Below are 16,058 nucleotides of genomic sequence, written 5' to 3'. Positions count from 1 at the left end.
CAAGTGTCTGGGGTGGGTTCTCTCTCTCTCTCTCTCTCTCTCTCTCTCTCTCTCTCTCTCTCTCTTTCTCTCTTTCTCTCTCCCTCTCTTTTTCTCTTGTTCTCTCTCTCTCTCTCTCTCTCTCTCAGATTTCTTTGTCAACAGTGCGCGATTCAATGTGGGTTTTATTTTCTCCTTCAGAGCTCGTGAAATGTCCTCCTGGACTGGTTGCACCGAAAGCCACTCTGACCTGCAGCAAGACGGGCAAGAAAGAGAGCTGCTCTCTTACCTGTGCCTCTAAAGCTCACTACCTGGCAGGTATGTCCCTTGCAGTGTAGTCATAAAAAAACACACACTTCTCCTGTAAACTCACTTATTTTGTTTGTGTGTGACCTTTTGCAGAGTCTGACAACAGCTACTCAGTCAGCTGTGGCATCCCCATCCTCAGAGGAAAGTCCCCCACCAGGCTCAACTCCAGCAGCAGTCAGAGCTGCATAGGTTCGCTGCCCTCAAGACTCTTATAATCAGACATTTTTCAACAACACAGTCTGTCAAAACAGCTGTCACAACAGCACACGTAATATGTATTTGCTGTGATTGCTGTGTGGTGTTTCAGTGTGCTCCTACCCACTGTTGCTGTGTTTGTCTGTAGAGACTTTGGCCCCTCCAGTGAAGCAGACGGCTTCTTTCAAGATTAAAAATGCCAAATGTCACCTGCACCCTAAACTGACTGGCAGGACGGAGGACAGGGGACGGACACTAGGACCAGGTCAGCTATAGATCTAACCTGTATGCAGGTATATCTTACACAGTATTGATTCACAGACTATGTGATATCATGTGTCCTCAGGAGGGGGGCAGCCCTGCAGCAACTGCCTTGTAACATTTGTCAACCTCAAATGTGACTCCTCCAAGAAAACTAAAGGGCGGCGTGCTCGCAACCCCGCTAACAAAGAGGTAACACGCATTACTTTGGAGCTGGAAGCCGAGGTCAAACCTGGAGACACGACAGGTCAGTCATCTCATTTAGAACAAAACAAAACAATTACTGCCTGTGTTGATTGGTTTTTGAACAGCAAATTTCAATGCAATAATTATTTTTTTAATTATTATTTTTATTTGTTTACCCATAATCAGGCAGCTGCAATCTCAGCTGCCTCAGGCAGCGCATGGAGAAGCAGGTTAAGACATATATCAAGGCTTTGAAGAAGTCCATCAACCAGGAGCGCTTCCTGATCCGAGTCGCTGGTTTGGAATATGAGGTGGCTCAAAAACTTCCCCAGGCTGCTCCTGTTCAGGAGAACTGTGGCCCAGGCTGGGAGAGGGACAGTGGCCGATGTGGTAAGACCGGAGAGCGGGACCTGGAGTGTCAGATGAGCTATTTTACTATGATGTCCAAATACAGAGAACTATAACAATAACCGTAGACTCATAATTTTATCAAGCCTTATGCTGTCATACTCTGCCATACAAAGTTCACTTAATTAAGGACACCTGTCTAATGTAATCCAATACAACTGTTCTGCTATAATGTATTTTTATGATGCCTGGCATGCTCAGCTTTTGTTGGTACTGTCATACAGGTGTTAATTGAATTGCACCGTATGTTTTGGCAGTGATGTCATAGTTAACTGCATTATATTCAGAGGTGTTTCTAATACTCTGCCCCCCTAATGTATGTAAATGGGAGGGACAAAAAGTTGGAAACACCTCCCATTAACCATGATGTCAATAATGAACATATAGTTGAAATTACAGAACTAAACATTATGGTCTTCATGAAGATAGATTCTATTGTTCGGCTGCATTAGTTTGTACAGGTGTATGTAGTAAAGTGGCAACTGAGTGAACAGTATATTCAAGTTTACTGGGTCACAAGTGCATCGACCAGAAAACTGAAAATTAAAAGAGAGTTCAAGATGGTTTTTTTTTTTAACTGATTAAAGTCATGTGTGTCATCTCTGATTGGAGCTGTTGTGGGTATTCTCTCAGTCAGATGTTTGTCGGGGTCTTACTACCATGGTGAGCAGGAGCGCTGTGTCCAGTGTCCACCTGGCACTTTCCAGGAGAAGGAGGGGCAGCTGGCCTGTGACCTCTGCCCTGGCAGTGACGGCCATGGGCCTGTCGGGGCTCGAAACATCTCCTCCTGTGCAGGTAATTTAAAGTCCTAGAGACAATATTAAATACGTATGTATATGTATGTATCTCTGGTCCAGTGAAGGGCTGCTGTCCTCTGTGAACCTGCTCTCTGTGTTCTCCAAATCAAATCCAGGCCAGTGTCCAACAGGGTCATTCTCCAGCGATGGGTTCAAACCATGTCAGCCGTGCCCTCAGGGTACCTACCAGCCAGATTTGGGACGGACCCTGTGCTTCCCCTGTGGGGGAGGACTAAGCACCAAGCGGGAAGGTGCCAGCTCCTTCCATGACTGTGAAGTCAAAGGTCAGCTGTTCCTCTTTTTGTACAAAGCAGGAAAATATACTAATAAATAATACTAATAATCTGCAAAATCTTTCCCACTAAGGCATTTCTTTCATTTTACTTTGCAGTTCAGTGCTCTCCAGGTCATTACTACAACACGTCAGTACACCGGTGCATCCGCTGCCCAGTGGGGACCTATCAGACTGAGTTTAGACAGAACTACTGTATTTCCTGCCCTGGGAACACCACCACTGATTTTGATGGTGCCACAAGTGTCTCACAGTGCAAGAGTGAGTATGAAAATGACTGTGTTGTGTCAGAATGCTTAAACACCAGCTGGAATCTAATTTGGTTTGTTTGTGTATGTCTAGACAGGCAATGTGGTGGAGAGATGGGCGAGTTCATGGGTTATATTGAGTCACCTAACTATCCCGGTAATTACCCTGCTAATGTGGAGTGTATTTGGAACATCAACCCACCCAGCAAGCGCAAGATCCTAATCGTGGTGCCAGAGATTTTCCTGCCCTCAGAGGACGAGTGTGGAGATGTGTTGGTTATGAGGAAGAACTGTGAGTGCCTCTCCTTCCCGTTGTTATTTCATTGGAATTTACTGTTTATCTATGAAATTGCACCATACAAGGAAAAGTTCTGAAAACCTCTTTAGTCATCATTGTCCTTTCTGTGCCCCTGCAAGGGTCAGCTACATCCATCACCACCTATGAGACATGTCAGACGTACGAGCGGCCTATCGCTTTCACAGCTCGCTCCAGACGTCTCTGGATTAACTTCAAGTCCAATGAGGCCAACAGCGCCAGGGGCTTTCAAATCCCCTATGTTACTTACGATGGTATGTAACATGCTCATTTATCAAACAAGCTGGTTTTTACTATGAACTGTCATCTCTATGAAATTAGATTTTGCTAAGTGAGAAACTCTGTGAGAAACCCAGTTTATTATTACCTTAGTGTGAGACTGTAACTTTTGAAAGACAAAATAACAAAATCTACCTCTTACAAATAAAAAGTTGAAATCATACGCGTTAATAAAATGCAGCCTCTCTCAGTTTCTTAGTATTTTTACACTGTAGTATTGCTACTTTTACTTAAAGGTAAAGGATCTTAATATGTCTTCCACCACTGCTTAAGGTGGCTAATGTTGAAAAAGAGGACTAAAATATAGCACCTATAGGTCCACTTACAAGCTTTTTCCAGAGCTTTCAAACACATCTCTTGTGGAGCGATTTAAAAACTCCAGAAGAAGCAAGTTTGAGAAAACTCTATACAAACGCTGAGGAAGACTGTGAGATGTGGTTATAAGCTCCAGAAAAGTGGACATGAGACATTAAGGCAACTAGCTCCAGAAAATCTTAGGAAAATAAGTGGAATTCGATGTGTCAACATACTGTAATTACCACAGTGGCTGCTGTAACTTGTGTCTGGTGAGACAGAGGCAAACCATGTAGATAGTTTTGGTTTAATTTGCCAAGTTTGGAGATAACCATCACTGCCTCAATGCCAGGAAGAGAATAGAATTTGTGAGTTTGAGTTGTGTCAGTGCTCTTTGGTGGACAACATATGTAACACACTGTCTCTAGATGATCTCAGACGAATCTTGGCATTTCTCTTCTACAGTTTCTTGTTACTTACCAGCAGACATATACACTCATACCAGTATGTCTGCAACACGCTAATATCAGTTTAACTCTGTTCACAACATGTAAAAAAATTTTTTTCTTGTCTTACCTGGAACAGTGTCTTGTTACTGACAACTGACACAGTGTTCTGTGGTTTATGTAGAGTAGGTGACAATAGTAAAAAAAAAAAATATATATATAAATTCTCTCCATCTCCATTATATTGACAGGGGCAGAAAGAAAATTTTTCTTAGGAAAACTTGGTTAAATAAACTATCAGCATTGCCAGAGGTACCACTAGGAGTAAGTGAGGAAATATATTTGGGTGAACTTAACATTAAATGGTCTGAAACGTCCCATGGTGACAGTTAACTGAGTCAAAGGGATTGTCTGGTGTGTGGATTCATTTTTTCTTGTTTTGTTTTTTTTCTATCACACCTGTGTATTATATTATTTCAACAACTAGGCCTGTTTTCGATATGCATGGCGTGTTTTTAAGCATGTCATGAGGTGACTAATAATTGTGTCCTGTGTTTTGTCTCGGGTGTTTATGAATTCAGAGGACTATGAACAGCTTGTAGAGGACATAGTGCGAGATGGAAGACTCTACGCCTCAGAAAACCATCAAGAAATCCTCAAGGTTAGCAGTTTGACTTCACACTGTGTTTATGTCAGTCTTTATTGTTGGTACAGCAAAGACCATGTGGGAGAGGTGACTGTTAAGCAATAAGCTTTACATCAAAAGGTGCTGTTGAGCTAAACAAAGCTGTTGCCAACAAAAAAAATGTGCTAATTATATGAGTCAGCTGGTGGATTAATACTGAAAAGATTTGTTTAATGTCGTCATATAGTAGGTGTGTAATTTCTTTTCCAGCATTGTGTAATAGCTTCTAATGTAATTCAGACAATTATTAACAATGAAAATATGTTTTTCATAGTAGAATTTACACTGTTGTTCTTCCCTACAGGATAAAAAACTGATTAAGACTCTTTTTGATGTGCTGGCTCACCCAAACAACTACTTTAAGTACACCACTCGGGAGTCCAACGAGATGCTTCCTCGCTCCTTCATACGTCTCATAAGCAGCAAAGTCTCCGCTTTCCTCCGACCATACAAGTAAAAGGTGACACAACTGCTGACACACCGGATCGCAACCCCCTCCCACCTCCCCAACATCCCCCTCCACCCTACAGGCCACATCCCGCAACTCTCACAGGGCTTAATCACACAAAACATACTACCATGTTTACCCTCTTATTTTCCATAGGCTTTGACAAGAAACACTATGCAGACCTGAAAAATACTGAACATTATATGTGTTTTTAGGTTTTTCGTCAGTTTCCATTCAGCACAGGTCTGCAGTCCCAAGCTCAAACATTTAGTGGGGATGTAGAGTATGTGAGTGGGTTTGGTTTCTATTGTGTTGTGCAACGAAACCACACACACACACACACACACACACAAAAAAAAACAATAGAAACGCCTTTTTCCACACAGGAGTGACGTTTTTGTGTACGCGGTTTGAGCTTGATAGAGCTTGTTATTGTATTTACTTAAATGAGCGGTCTGCGTTCCAGCTCCAACTCCTACCATTAAGTATGACTGTTAAGTGTTGTGTAAGTGTTGTGTAACCCTGGTTCCATCTTCAGTGTCTGTGTGCTGTCCTCAAGGAGGAGCAGTTGTTAAATTCATACCGCAGCTGTGTTCCAGGTCATTTAAAGCCTTACTATATTTGAGCTCTTAGAGCAATTTCCAAGAGTTTTACTGTTAAAACAGTTAATCTATGTTTTGTTCCGTCTGTCTAGACTGTACTAGCGTTTTCCAACCTTGAGATAATTTCTGTTGCTCTTTTTCAAACCAACTTAAAATACAAAAAAAAGGGTGATTTATCATTCCAAGAACAGAGTGAACATTTGGGAGATGAAAACAAACTAATAATTGTGAGAGCCACAGAAATGAGATAATGTGATGTCTAGTGGAACATGTCTCGGTGAGAGAGAGAGTGAGTGAGAGAGAAATGTCTTTGAGGGACATTATGTTTGCTGCTTCTTTTAAAAGGTCACTTTAATTCTTCAATCTCATATTGTCTTTCTGATGTACTCTACATACTAATAGTCTATAGGTTTAAAACAAAAGAAAGCTCCTAATCTGAAATACTTTAGTGCTTACACAACAGTAAGTTGATAATCTCACATTGCCTGTCTGTGGACTACCAGTTTTATTGTGTTTTTATTTCAATCTTGTAAATAATGAAAATAAATTAGACGAGGGTTGAATTCTATAATCCAAATTTTCTTACGCAGGACCCTAACCCCCCCCCCCAAAAAAAAATCACTTTCTGCCCTTGATGTTTCACCAATCTCAAATCCAAAGACACCCAGTACCCCTCTCCAAACACCCCGCTCACATTTTGTTCTGTCCCAATGAAGACAGCTCTTCCAAAGACTTCCCAAAAACGGGCGGGTCAAGTTGTTTTGTGCACTAGATTTAGAACCCATCATCCTACCTTTTTTAGTACAAAGTGCAATGAATGAAAGGAACACACCTTACTTTTGGTTACGCTCTTGTGACCCACAAGAAGGTTGTGAAATGTTTTGGGCTCATTGTATTGAATATTTATCATTCACTATGGGCAGCAGATGTTTAGGTTCCAACACATTATTACTCTCTAAAATTTAGTCTGTTAAAAATGTGATAAAAACTGGTATTTGGTGTGTGTAAAAAAAAAAAAAAAAAAAAAAAAAGAAAAAGGAAAAAAAAAGTATATTGTGATTTCAAAACAGCGACCAAAACAGGGTAATACATAATTTATGTTTAGTAAAAGTCTAACACTTTATGTTAGAATCCAAATAGGTTGACATTTTGGAAAGAACACTTGTTTGTTTTTTTGCCAAGACTTAGATGAAGATCACTCTCTTTCTGCACCATAGCTTAACATAGAATAAAGAGTGGAAACAGAGAGAAATCTCAGATATATAGCATGGAAACAAGACTCAAGAATCATTGGCATGTTTGCTTCAGCATCAGCACCTCCAGTTGTGTAAGCCAGGGATCATGGCCATGTTTTAGTCCAGTGAGTGGGACTACTCAGTTGGAGCTCCAGTCAAACAATTGATAGGCTTTGTTTCCTGTATGTGAAAACAGCTCAGACTTGGAGCCCAACAGATTAAATTACTCAATTAAATTAAATTACTCTTACCACTCGTGCTGCAGAGGCTGCTGTTGCTAAGTAAAAGTTACATAGTGTTGCTTTAAATGGTACAAAAACCATGGCGTAAAAACAATACACTGTGGGTTTTAGGGGGAGCTGGGCATAGTGACTCCACAATGACGATGGGCGTCTTGGCAAGAAAGCAAATTTCCCAAAATGTCAGGGATAGTCCTTCAAAGTCATTATTACCACCACTGCAGTCAGATCAGTACAGATGACTATGTGGTTAGTGGGCAAGTGACAATGATAACCCCCCCCCCACCCCTTAACCCACATATTCAACCCTCTAAAGAAATTAAAATGAGTCAATGCTTACTCTCCAATATCTAATGAAAATTTCGGGGAAGATATTTTGTCCCCACTATTGTAAATAAAATTTAAAAAAGTGGGTTGGTGCAACATATCGTGTACCAGCCTGTATCTAAGTACCTGAACTTTAGGATGACAAAGGGAATTTGAACACATTGTCAAACTTGAGGGCAATGCTGGGCCAAGCCATGAAGAACTCATGTCAGTTTAAAATTCCTCTATACACATCTCACCTAAATGCTAACTTCAGTCACAGATTATTGACATTTTTATATCTATGTAGATGCCATCACGCAGCATCCCAGTGTGCTTGCTTGGCCCACATGCCCTCATTTCCCAAAACTCCCCCTCCTACCAAAATCAGCTTCTTTCCTGCAACCTGATAAGTTTTTTTTTTTAATTTGTTGCCTTTTAACGAGAGTTTGCTATGATGTATCATAGAGTTGATAATATTTGCACTTGAATTGTTATTGCTCATGTAAAGAAATGTCTGGATTTTGTATTGTCTTTTTAAAATGAATGGAATTGGTGTTCTTATTTTCTTGTAGCTTGTTTGTTCATGAAATGCTCACTCACCGTTTAGTCTATAGAGATGATACACATACAGTAACATTATCAACTGTAAAAAAAAATAAATAAAAATAAAGCAAAAAAAAAAAAAAAAAACAATGTACAGAGGTGAATGAAACAAGTTTGTACTTGTTACTGCCCAAAACGCTTGTCAAAATAAACTTACTGTACTTCAGCTTCATTTCAAACAAATTTTAATGTCTGTATAATAAGTTTACACAGGTCTTATAAGCAAATAAGAAAATATATTATTGTTAATGCATTACTGAAAGGTGGATTTTAAAAAGCATGGAAAACTTTATTAGCTCAGCTTAAGAGATTTTTTTTCACCCTCAACTGCTGTTGAATGGCTGGACTGAAGCAGGTTGTATTCAATACTGTGATTTCACATTTCAGAGTGTATATTAGTTCCTCCAGTAGCTACGACGTGCTGAAACAAACAAAGAAAACATAGTAATTGTAAGTGTAACCTTTCTGCAAAGTGTGTTACAATCAGGGCTTAAATTTCACTGGATCCTGCAGTAAAGAGAGTGTTTGAGAGAGAGAAAGTGTGTGTGTTGGACAGAGAGCATGAAAGAGTGTGGGTGTGTGAGAGAAATACCTTAGGAAAATGAGAAAAAAAAATCCACCTGTTTTCTCATATACAACAAAGAGTTGTTTACTTACATGTGCGTCTACATTTGGGGAGTCCAGGGTACCATCGACCATCATGACCACAGGTAACAATGTTCGAGCCACTGATGGCGTAGCCTGGTTTACACTCGATTGACAGTGTGTCCCTGTATTGAAACAGTTTTTTCTGCATTCCCCTCCAGAAGGCGGCAGGCACATTTGGAGATGGACATGTCATTTCTGTGAGGAGAAGGAATTCCATTTTTATTCTGTTCATCACAAAAAAAACATAAAAAGTTGTATTAAAGATTGCTGTGTCCCTAATAGTATCTAGGACCTTTGCATTCAGGAGGAGGTGCGCTCCATGTTCCATCCTTGGTACACCAGATCTCCCTTTGTCCAATGAGGGTTCCCATACGACACTGATAGCGAATCACACTCCTGTATGTGTAAGGTGGCTCCTGAAAACCTAGCATCTCTGTATTTGTCCCCGTTTGAGGCTCTGCACATACCACAGCTGGAAGAGATACAGTAGTTTAAAAATGGCTACAGAAAAAAAAAATTAAAATCTACCTCAGAGGTTTTGTTTGTTCACTGCACCTTCACAAACAGGAACGCGTCCATCCCAGCCATTACTCATGCAGTTTCTGGTTGCCTGTCCCACAAGAATAAACCTGATGACAGGATGCATATAAAGCAAAATGTTCAGTGACCGCACAGGAGAATGCTAAAGTTAAAAGTGTAGAAAATAACTATGTATGGAAGCAGTGTTGGAATTTTTCAGCACTGTCTCACCCCTCATCACAGACAGCTGTAGCAGTGTCTCCAAACTCTATTCCACTGTATGTAAACTGTCCATTTTGAATCTCTCCTGCAGAACCACACGACTTTGCTTTGGAGCACAAAGGAAAATTTTTTTTAAAAGAATTTGACAATTTGACATTTGACAAAGTCTCCTCACTATAATTTTAATAGTTCTGCAAATACTGCACGTGATATAAGGAATTCAAAGACCTCAATCATCTACTCAGTAATGTACAAAAGCATTTATAAAGCTTTAGACTTAAGTTTGACTGTGAAGGAAAATAAAAAGTTCTTACGTTCACATTTCATGTACAGTGGTGTCCACTTTCCATCCTTACACGTGCGGTATCTGCTGCCGCCTGCATGGATGTATCCAACATCACACATGTAATGGACTCCGTCACCAGAAGCAAAAGATGTCATTGTGATGTATTTGTCAGCGAGGTTGGCGTTGGAGTTCTTGGTGGTTAGTGGCACACCACATCCGCCTGCTAGAGAGATTTGTGTCAGTTTAGTTTAGACACAAATGTTTTACTATCTCCTGTCACTGAACAGAGATGGTGATAATTTGTTGTGCTGCTAAAGTTGCATAATTTGCTTACTTTCTTTGTCTGATGACTGTTGAGCTTTATCAGGTAAAGGCACACACTGAGGAGGCTGAGGCTGCCACTGGCCATTGGGACCGCAGGCGACCTGCTGAGCTCCTTCCAGCTGGAAACCCTGACTGCAGATGAAGGTCACGTTGTCTCCCACACGGTACACAGAATCATTTCCTCCAATCTTGACAGAGTTGGCCACCACAGGCATGGAGCAGGTGGTCTCTCCCTCTGACAAGAATATAATCTTACATATTAACGTGATTTCTTTTCCCCTCCTGAATAATAGGCACTGTGTGATGATCAGTGGAGGAGGAAATACAGCAATACAACAGTGTAAAAAAATTTGCTTGCTTAAGTATTATCAGTACAAAGTATCAAAAGTAAAAGTACTCGATTGAAAAATGGGCCCTGTAAATGTTAAAATATTGTGTTATTGGATTACTAATATCGATACATACATGTGTAAATAGCCTTTTAATGTTTGAGCTGGTTGAGGTGAACCTAATTGTAACGATTTTACATACAGATAAGTAGTTAAATTTATAAGAATCCATCATATTTTATCATCTTGAAGGTAAAAGTAACAAGTAACTGTAGCTGTTCAATAAATGTAGTGAAGTACAAGTATAAGGTAGCATGGGATGTAAATACTCAAGTACAAGTTCCAAAAATTTGTTACATGCCACTGCTCTTGATGGCATATAAACACTCATCATAAAAAAAGGTTTAAGGCTCTGATAATTTGTAAATATACTGAAAATTAAAATGAAAGTCAGAGCTCATAAATATATAGATGTTACAGTATTCTGCTGGGGGTCGTTTTGGGAGTAACTGAAACTCACAATCCTCCCAGGGTAGGGTTAGCTCTGGACACCTGTGACTACACGTAGGTATGACTATACACTGAACAGCTATTTTCACAACTTTACTAGCGTAATGGAAAATATATTTAAATGAATTAAGGGCTTAACCAAAAACATCAGGAAGTGGTTACTCATTCTTAAAGATACAATACCGCCCACTTCAAATCACTTCTTAAGGTACTGCCTAATCACAGTTTTCTTTATATGACTGTGTCTCAGATAATGAGCCTGTAAAAATGCTCTTATCTAACCTACCTTCGCAAGATGGGAATTCACCAGTCCATCCAGACCTCTTGCATATCATATAGTTCAGTCCTTTCAGTGTGTATCTGGAGAAATATTGTATAGTCAAACACAAATTCAGAGTCTTATTCTGACCAAGTTTTATATCAGCTTCCACAGACAAAGCTTACCCCTCATTGCATTCAGCATAAACTTTCTCACCAACGAATGAATTCCCTTCGTACACGAACTGCCCATTTGGTAGATCCCCAGCATTGCCACATGATTTCTCTGTAAGAAATGAGATAATCACAACTGGAATCAAAGGGTGAAATCAGATCTTCCAGATGTTAAAAGAAAGGCTTATCGGTCTTATTTTTTTCCAAGTTGCAAAACAACCCACATAAGCAAGCTGCTGCAAATCCTACTCATCAACCTCAGTGAGTTTTGCTACAAACATGTGGCGATGTGTCCTTTATAAAATAAAGCTGGAATGTAAAAAGTAACTGAGCGATATCCAGAACTTCTGCCCAGGGCTCAGCTTAAAGATCCCCTTGTTTTGCTGTAGTGTCCCTGAGCAAAATACTGAACACTGTCTGACCTCGAGCAGTCATAATAAAAAAAAAAAGAAAAAAAAGGAGGATTTACTGCGGTTTTGTGTCAAAAAAAACATGGTCACCACCAATCAAAAAACATCACAAAGGGTGTAGCTTAGTAATTGGCCATATATGTTAGGCTGTAGAGTCTAAATAGATCAGCTTTTCAGTGATATGTATTTTCAAATACGTTGCTCTCTTGTGCTGCAGTCATGTTATTTTTATTTAAGCAGGTATTTTATGTTGGGTTGTAGCCTATTGGTAATTAAAAACACCCACCTAGAGCAGCAGAGACTGTTCCTATAGGTCTACTTTGCTAAACACTACATAGGAAAACACTAAAAAACACACTTCAAAAGCCAAATGTATCTACTAGTGTATTCACTGAATCAAAACAAGACAAATCTACTTAGAATAGCCTTCCTCCTCAGTCAACAATGGGACAACTATTGATAATGTGAAACACACTTCTTTATTTTCTTTCAGGTCTATCGATGCCCGCAGGTCCAGGAAATTGGGGAGTTGTGCACTGTCTTGACAACATGAGGAATTAAAATTAATGTTGTCAGACATCAAAAACAGCAGAAATAGTTAGCTGAATGCAATGTAATTGTGGTCAGTATCAGAGGTTTTAAAGACACCTTTTCTTTCACCCTGACCCTTCACACTCTATTTCAGTGCACATATTTCTACATACTTACCATTATAATTATCACTTTCAAATATAAATTTAAGTAAACAGTACAGACAAAACAGAGAACAAAAAAGCTGATTCTGATTGATCTCTGATGATTAATGTCATCTAGTAGTTTAGGTTTGAGACTGGTCTCTTCACAGCCAGTATGGACAGGAGGAACATTTCTAGTCTTTCATTGTCCTTATGGGCATATGAGCATTTTTTGAAAATTAAGGAAAACTGTGAACATATCATTTAATCTAAGGGTAATTGCTGAGATTTATGGAAGTCTAAATAAAGAGCTGAGTTTTTTATGTATTGTCTTTAAATTTTAGCTAGGGGGCGATATGGTGCTATCTAAACTGCTGGCACTTTAAATACATTTAAATCCCTATACAGTTTAGTGAATCTCTCACTGGAATCAATCATTGTGAAACAACATTTAAACGAACCGTTTCCCTTTTATTATTGATGTGGATTTTTTTTTTTTTTTTTTTTTTTTTTTTTTTTAAAGTGTGTCAAGTACTTACTTTCACATTTTAGAGTCAGTCTGGACCATTTTCCTGCATTACACTCCACAGCTCGGCTGCCTCTGGTTGGAGTGAAGTCCTCGGCGCAGTTATAATAAACCTTCTCCCCAGTGTTAAACGTCTGTCTGGCAGCAAATTTCTTGTCCAGCGTGGTGTGTGGGTATTCCGGCGGTGCGAAACATTTCTTTAGCACTTGAGCTGTTTTGTTTTTTTGGAAGATGAACCACTATCAGTTAAAATATCAAAACAATCACATTCTGCGACGTGGATTTTCTTTCTTTGATTTACCTGAAGCAAGTGAGGCGAAACATACAACCAGAATATTCCACAAGCCGAGATTCCTCATGTTTGTCGTCTGTCTCGTTCAGTGCGAAAACAACTCTGAAGCGGATTACAAGTGGCGACCGGAGGCTCAGATGGAGTAATTTATAGAGGAGGGGTGGCACTCAACGGGTACAGCCCAGGGAGACCAGGTGATTGATATAACATTATCACAGACAGCACGAAACAGTACAAAGACACAGAGCACTGTTTAAAAAATAACAAAAACACTTTTTCAAAAAAGAAAACAAAACCTGGGTATCAAAATGTAAGATTGGTTAACACCACTATGACAATTAGTGTGAAAATTTTACTTTATTAAGAACTTCATCGTGAAAATCTTTTAAATGGACCTTCATAATTCAAGCAGAATCCCTTGGCATATATGATGGTGATCAACATGAATAAATGTAAAAACTAAAACAAATTACATGTAACCCCAATCAGAACAAATTAAGTGTGCCCACGATAATGGCCCAGTTGTTCATCAAATATATCCAATGCCCTGAAGAAATAGATTGTTTTGTAAACCCATGCACACCGTTTACTCCCTCAAAGATGTGTTATGCTAAACATTTGAGGATTGTGTAGTATTATAGAAGTATAGAAATAGTATAAAAGTATTTTATACAGTCTATGTTTAAGCCATGGATGTATTATTAGAGCTGTACACCGGATCAAAAATGGCGTCCAGTCCTATCAGAGTTAATGTATTATTATTATTATTATTATTATTATCTTCCCCGTGGATGTATGATAAGAGCAATCAGAGGCGGTAGAATCAGCCGGTCAGTTGGCGTCTTTCTGCCGTTGTTGGTTTGCGTGTGTTGTCATTGGCTGCATCGTGTGTCGTCATCGGTCATGACCTGGGAGGAGCTCAGAGAGGCAGAAGCACAAGGCAGAGAACGTTTGAGTCGGTGCTTCGGTTTGTCAGTACAGTGAGGAAACTTAATTATCGAAGAAGCCTGGATGCTAAAACAAAGCTTTGGAGCTGCTTTTTTGTCGAACACAAGTGAGGCTGGACGCTGGATACACCTACGGCGGTAAGGCTAAGGAGCGAACAAGCTAGCGGCTAGCTTTAGCATTTGCGTTAGCTCTTTATAGTCTGTTTAAATCCCCGTTGTGTTTCTTTACAGCTACTTTACCAAACATTTTGCGGCTCTTTGTATTATTGTGTACCAGCCTATCATTATAACCCAGTTCATAGCGGTCTAGCATGTTGTTTTCATCGTCTTGTGTCTGTTAGTCGTCATTTTGTATTATATTACTTTTGTACCTGGCTATATCATGTCTCTAAAACAATGTAGTAAAAATGAATAATATTCAGTGTGTGAGTAGTCAATGATGTCTTCTACTCAAGTATATCAGCCTTGCCCAGAAACTATGGAACAATTTGTTTTAACAGCAGCTCAAACTTAACTTTTAGTGTCGGCTGGTTTGACTGCAGCCTATACACCTGGATGTCAGCGTTAGCATTAGAGGCGAGTATTAGCAACAGCCTTACCTTTTAATGCCTTTTGAACTCTTTGTATGTTTGTGTGACTATAGTGTCCCTCACATGAGTTGTGGGCACCTTACAGAGGCAAGGTAATTGTTTAGTAGTCTGTTTGTCTGATTATCATGTTTGTGTGTATTTGTGGTCTTATTGCATCATTTTGCATCTTTACTTGACTATTTTACATGACTATTTTGTTTCATTGTGGCAGTTAAGCATCTCATTGTGATTGTTTAGCATCTGTCTATCGATTATTAGTGATGAGAAATTTGTGGTGTCTCAGTATTTGATTTAACGTGTGTTAAAATCAAGCCTCTCCTTCTCTGTACTCCTCCACAAGTTTGAGCCTCAAACATTTTAGTCACTTAGTTGTTGGTTCTTTAGGAGTGTGATGCTTTTTCTTGTCATATGTGACACTACACAGTCCATTTTCTGACATTCTGGTTTAGCTATAATGAGTAAAAACTTTTTGGTGTGTGAGGATACACTCAGCTCACAAGACAAGACGATACACGATATTGGGTTCACGAGAACCATATGAAACAAGATCTTAACACAATTTTTAAGAAAACTTCAGTGATGTAACTGGAAAGATGTGTTAATAATAACAATGCTGAAATGCGAAATAATGATTCTGTATGTGACCATTTGTGGTGGAAGAAATACTCAGACTTTTTACTGAAGAATATTAGACACAAGTTAAAATCCTGTATTCAGAATTTTACTTAAGGCATAGTGTTTATTATTGTTGTGCAATTCAGAATCACGTGATTGCTCTAGTGATTTGTTGATAGCCAAATAATAATTATTTTACTTTACTTTATCTTACCCAAATATTTGTTGTTGTTGGTTCTTCAGGAGGTGATGACAGTCAACTGTTCATTTTCTGAAACAGCCCTCTAATGTTTGTTACATTTTCTGTTTCAGCTGTGATGTTGAATATTTATATGTGTTTTCATGGTTAAACTGTTGATGAGGAATAGGTAGTAGTGTATTGATAATTTTCCTTTGTATGTTTCTCTTTGATTTCTTCCAGGTGTCACCACTTTGTCCACGACATCGTCCATGATCGGAGAGACATTGTTGAGGATGAGGGAGACATCGTCCATGATCAGAGACATTGTCCATGATCGCAGAGACCTTGTCAAAGATGAGAGAGACGTTGTCCATGACCAGAGACATTGTCCCATGCTTCGTAGAGACCTTGTGATAGAATCG

At 39.3% G+C, this 16,058-nt stretch overlaps 2 protein-coding genes across 4 annotated transcripts in view; one reads left to right on the top strand and one right to left on the bottom strand.

Annotated features, from left to right (window-relative positions):
* Positions 1-8,297, top strand: part of scube3 (signal peptide, CUB domain, EGF-like 3) — a 70,639-nt gene extending 62,342 nt beyond the window's left edge. For both annotated transcript variants that reach the window (XM_018674379.2, XM_018674378.2), the window contains 12 exons: positions 181-297; positions 382-477; positions 632-748; positions 830-991; positions 1,117-1,320; positions 1,972-2,133; positions 2,252-2,419; positions 2,527-2,688; positions 2,770-2,967; positions 3,093-3,245; positions 4,592-4,671; positions 5,000-8,297. In XM_018674379.2, the coding sequence (XP_018529895.1) occupies positions 181-297; positions 382-477; positions 632-748; positions 830-991; positions 1,117-1,320; positions 1,972-2,133; positions 2,252-2,419; positions 2,527-2,688; positions 2,770-2,967; positions 3,093-3,245; positions 4,592-4,671; positions 5,000-5,152 (1,772 nt within the window). In that variant the 3' untranslated portion in view covers positions 5,153-8,297. The remainder of the gene's footprint in view (positions 1-180; positions 298-381; positions 478-631; positions 749-829; positions 992-1,116; positions 1,321-1,971; positions 2,134-2,251; positions 2,420-2,526; positions 2,689-2,769; positions 2,968-3,092; positions 3,246-4,591; positions 4,672-4,999) is intronic.
* A 2-nt stretch (positions 8,298-8,299) lies between these two features.
* Positions 8,300-13,475, bottom strand: LOC108882098 (complement decay-accelerating factor, GPI-anchored). 2 transcript variants are annotated; one of them, XM_018674381.2, is made up of 11 exons: positions 13,313-13,475; positions 13,025-13,222; positions 11,414-11,513; positions 11,256-11,329; positions 10,141-10,365; positions 9,835-10,029; positions 9,530-9,626; positions 9,335-9,408; positions 9,072-9,251; positions 8,789-8,974; positions 8,300-8,552 (listed from the first exon to the last, which is right to left on the bottom strand). In XM_018674381.2, the coding sequence occupies exons 1-11, from the start codon at positions 13,368-13,370 to the stop codon at positions 8,527-8,529; spliced, it is 1,413 nt and encodes a 470-aa protein (XP_018529897.1). In that variant the 5' UTR covers positions 13,371-13,475; the 3' UTR covers positions 8,300-8,526. The 2 variants fall into 2 exon arrangements, with proteins under 2 accessions (XP_018529897.1, XP_050927285.1); XM_051071328.1 differs by having other exon boundaries at positions 9,835-10,026.
* Between the last annotated feature and the right edge of the window lie 2,583 nt (positions 13,476-16,058).

This window comes from Lates calcarifer, linkage group LG6, assembly GCF_001640805.2.
Source record: "Lates calcarifer isolate ASB-BC8 linkage group LG6, TLL_Latcal_v3, whole genome shotgun sequence".
NCBI classification, from domain to species: Eukaryota; Metazoa; Chordata; class Actinopteri; family Centropomidae; genus Lates; species Lates calcarifer.
Note: the sequence above shows the minus strand (reverse complement) of the source record. Positions and strands in the feature narration are given on the sequence as shown.

What these genes read in the sequence shown, in the direction of transcription:
- LOC108882098 (XM_018674381.2), bottom strand. Translation starts at nt 13,370, where the DNA reads ATGAGGAATCTCGGCTTGTGGAATATTCTGGTTGTATGTTTCGCCTCA. An exon ending in TATGCTGAATGCAATGAGGG is followed by an intron (nt 11,330 to 11,413) that starts GTAAGCTTTGTC and finishes ATATTTCTCCAG; the next exon opens with ATACACACTGAAAGGACTGA. An exon ending in ACAGTCATCAGACAAAGAAA is followed by an intron (nt 10,030 to 10,140) that starts GTAAGCAAATTA and finishes AAATCTCTCTAG; the next exon opens with CAGGCGGATGTGGTGTGCCA.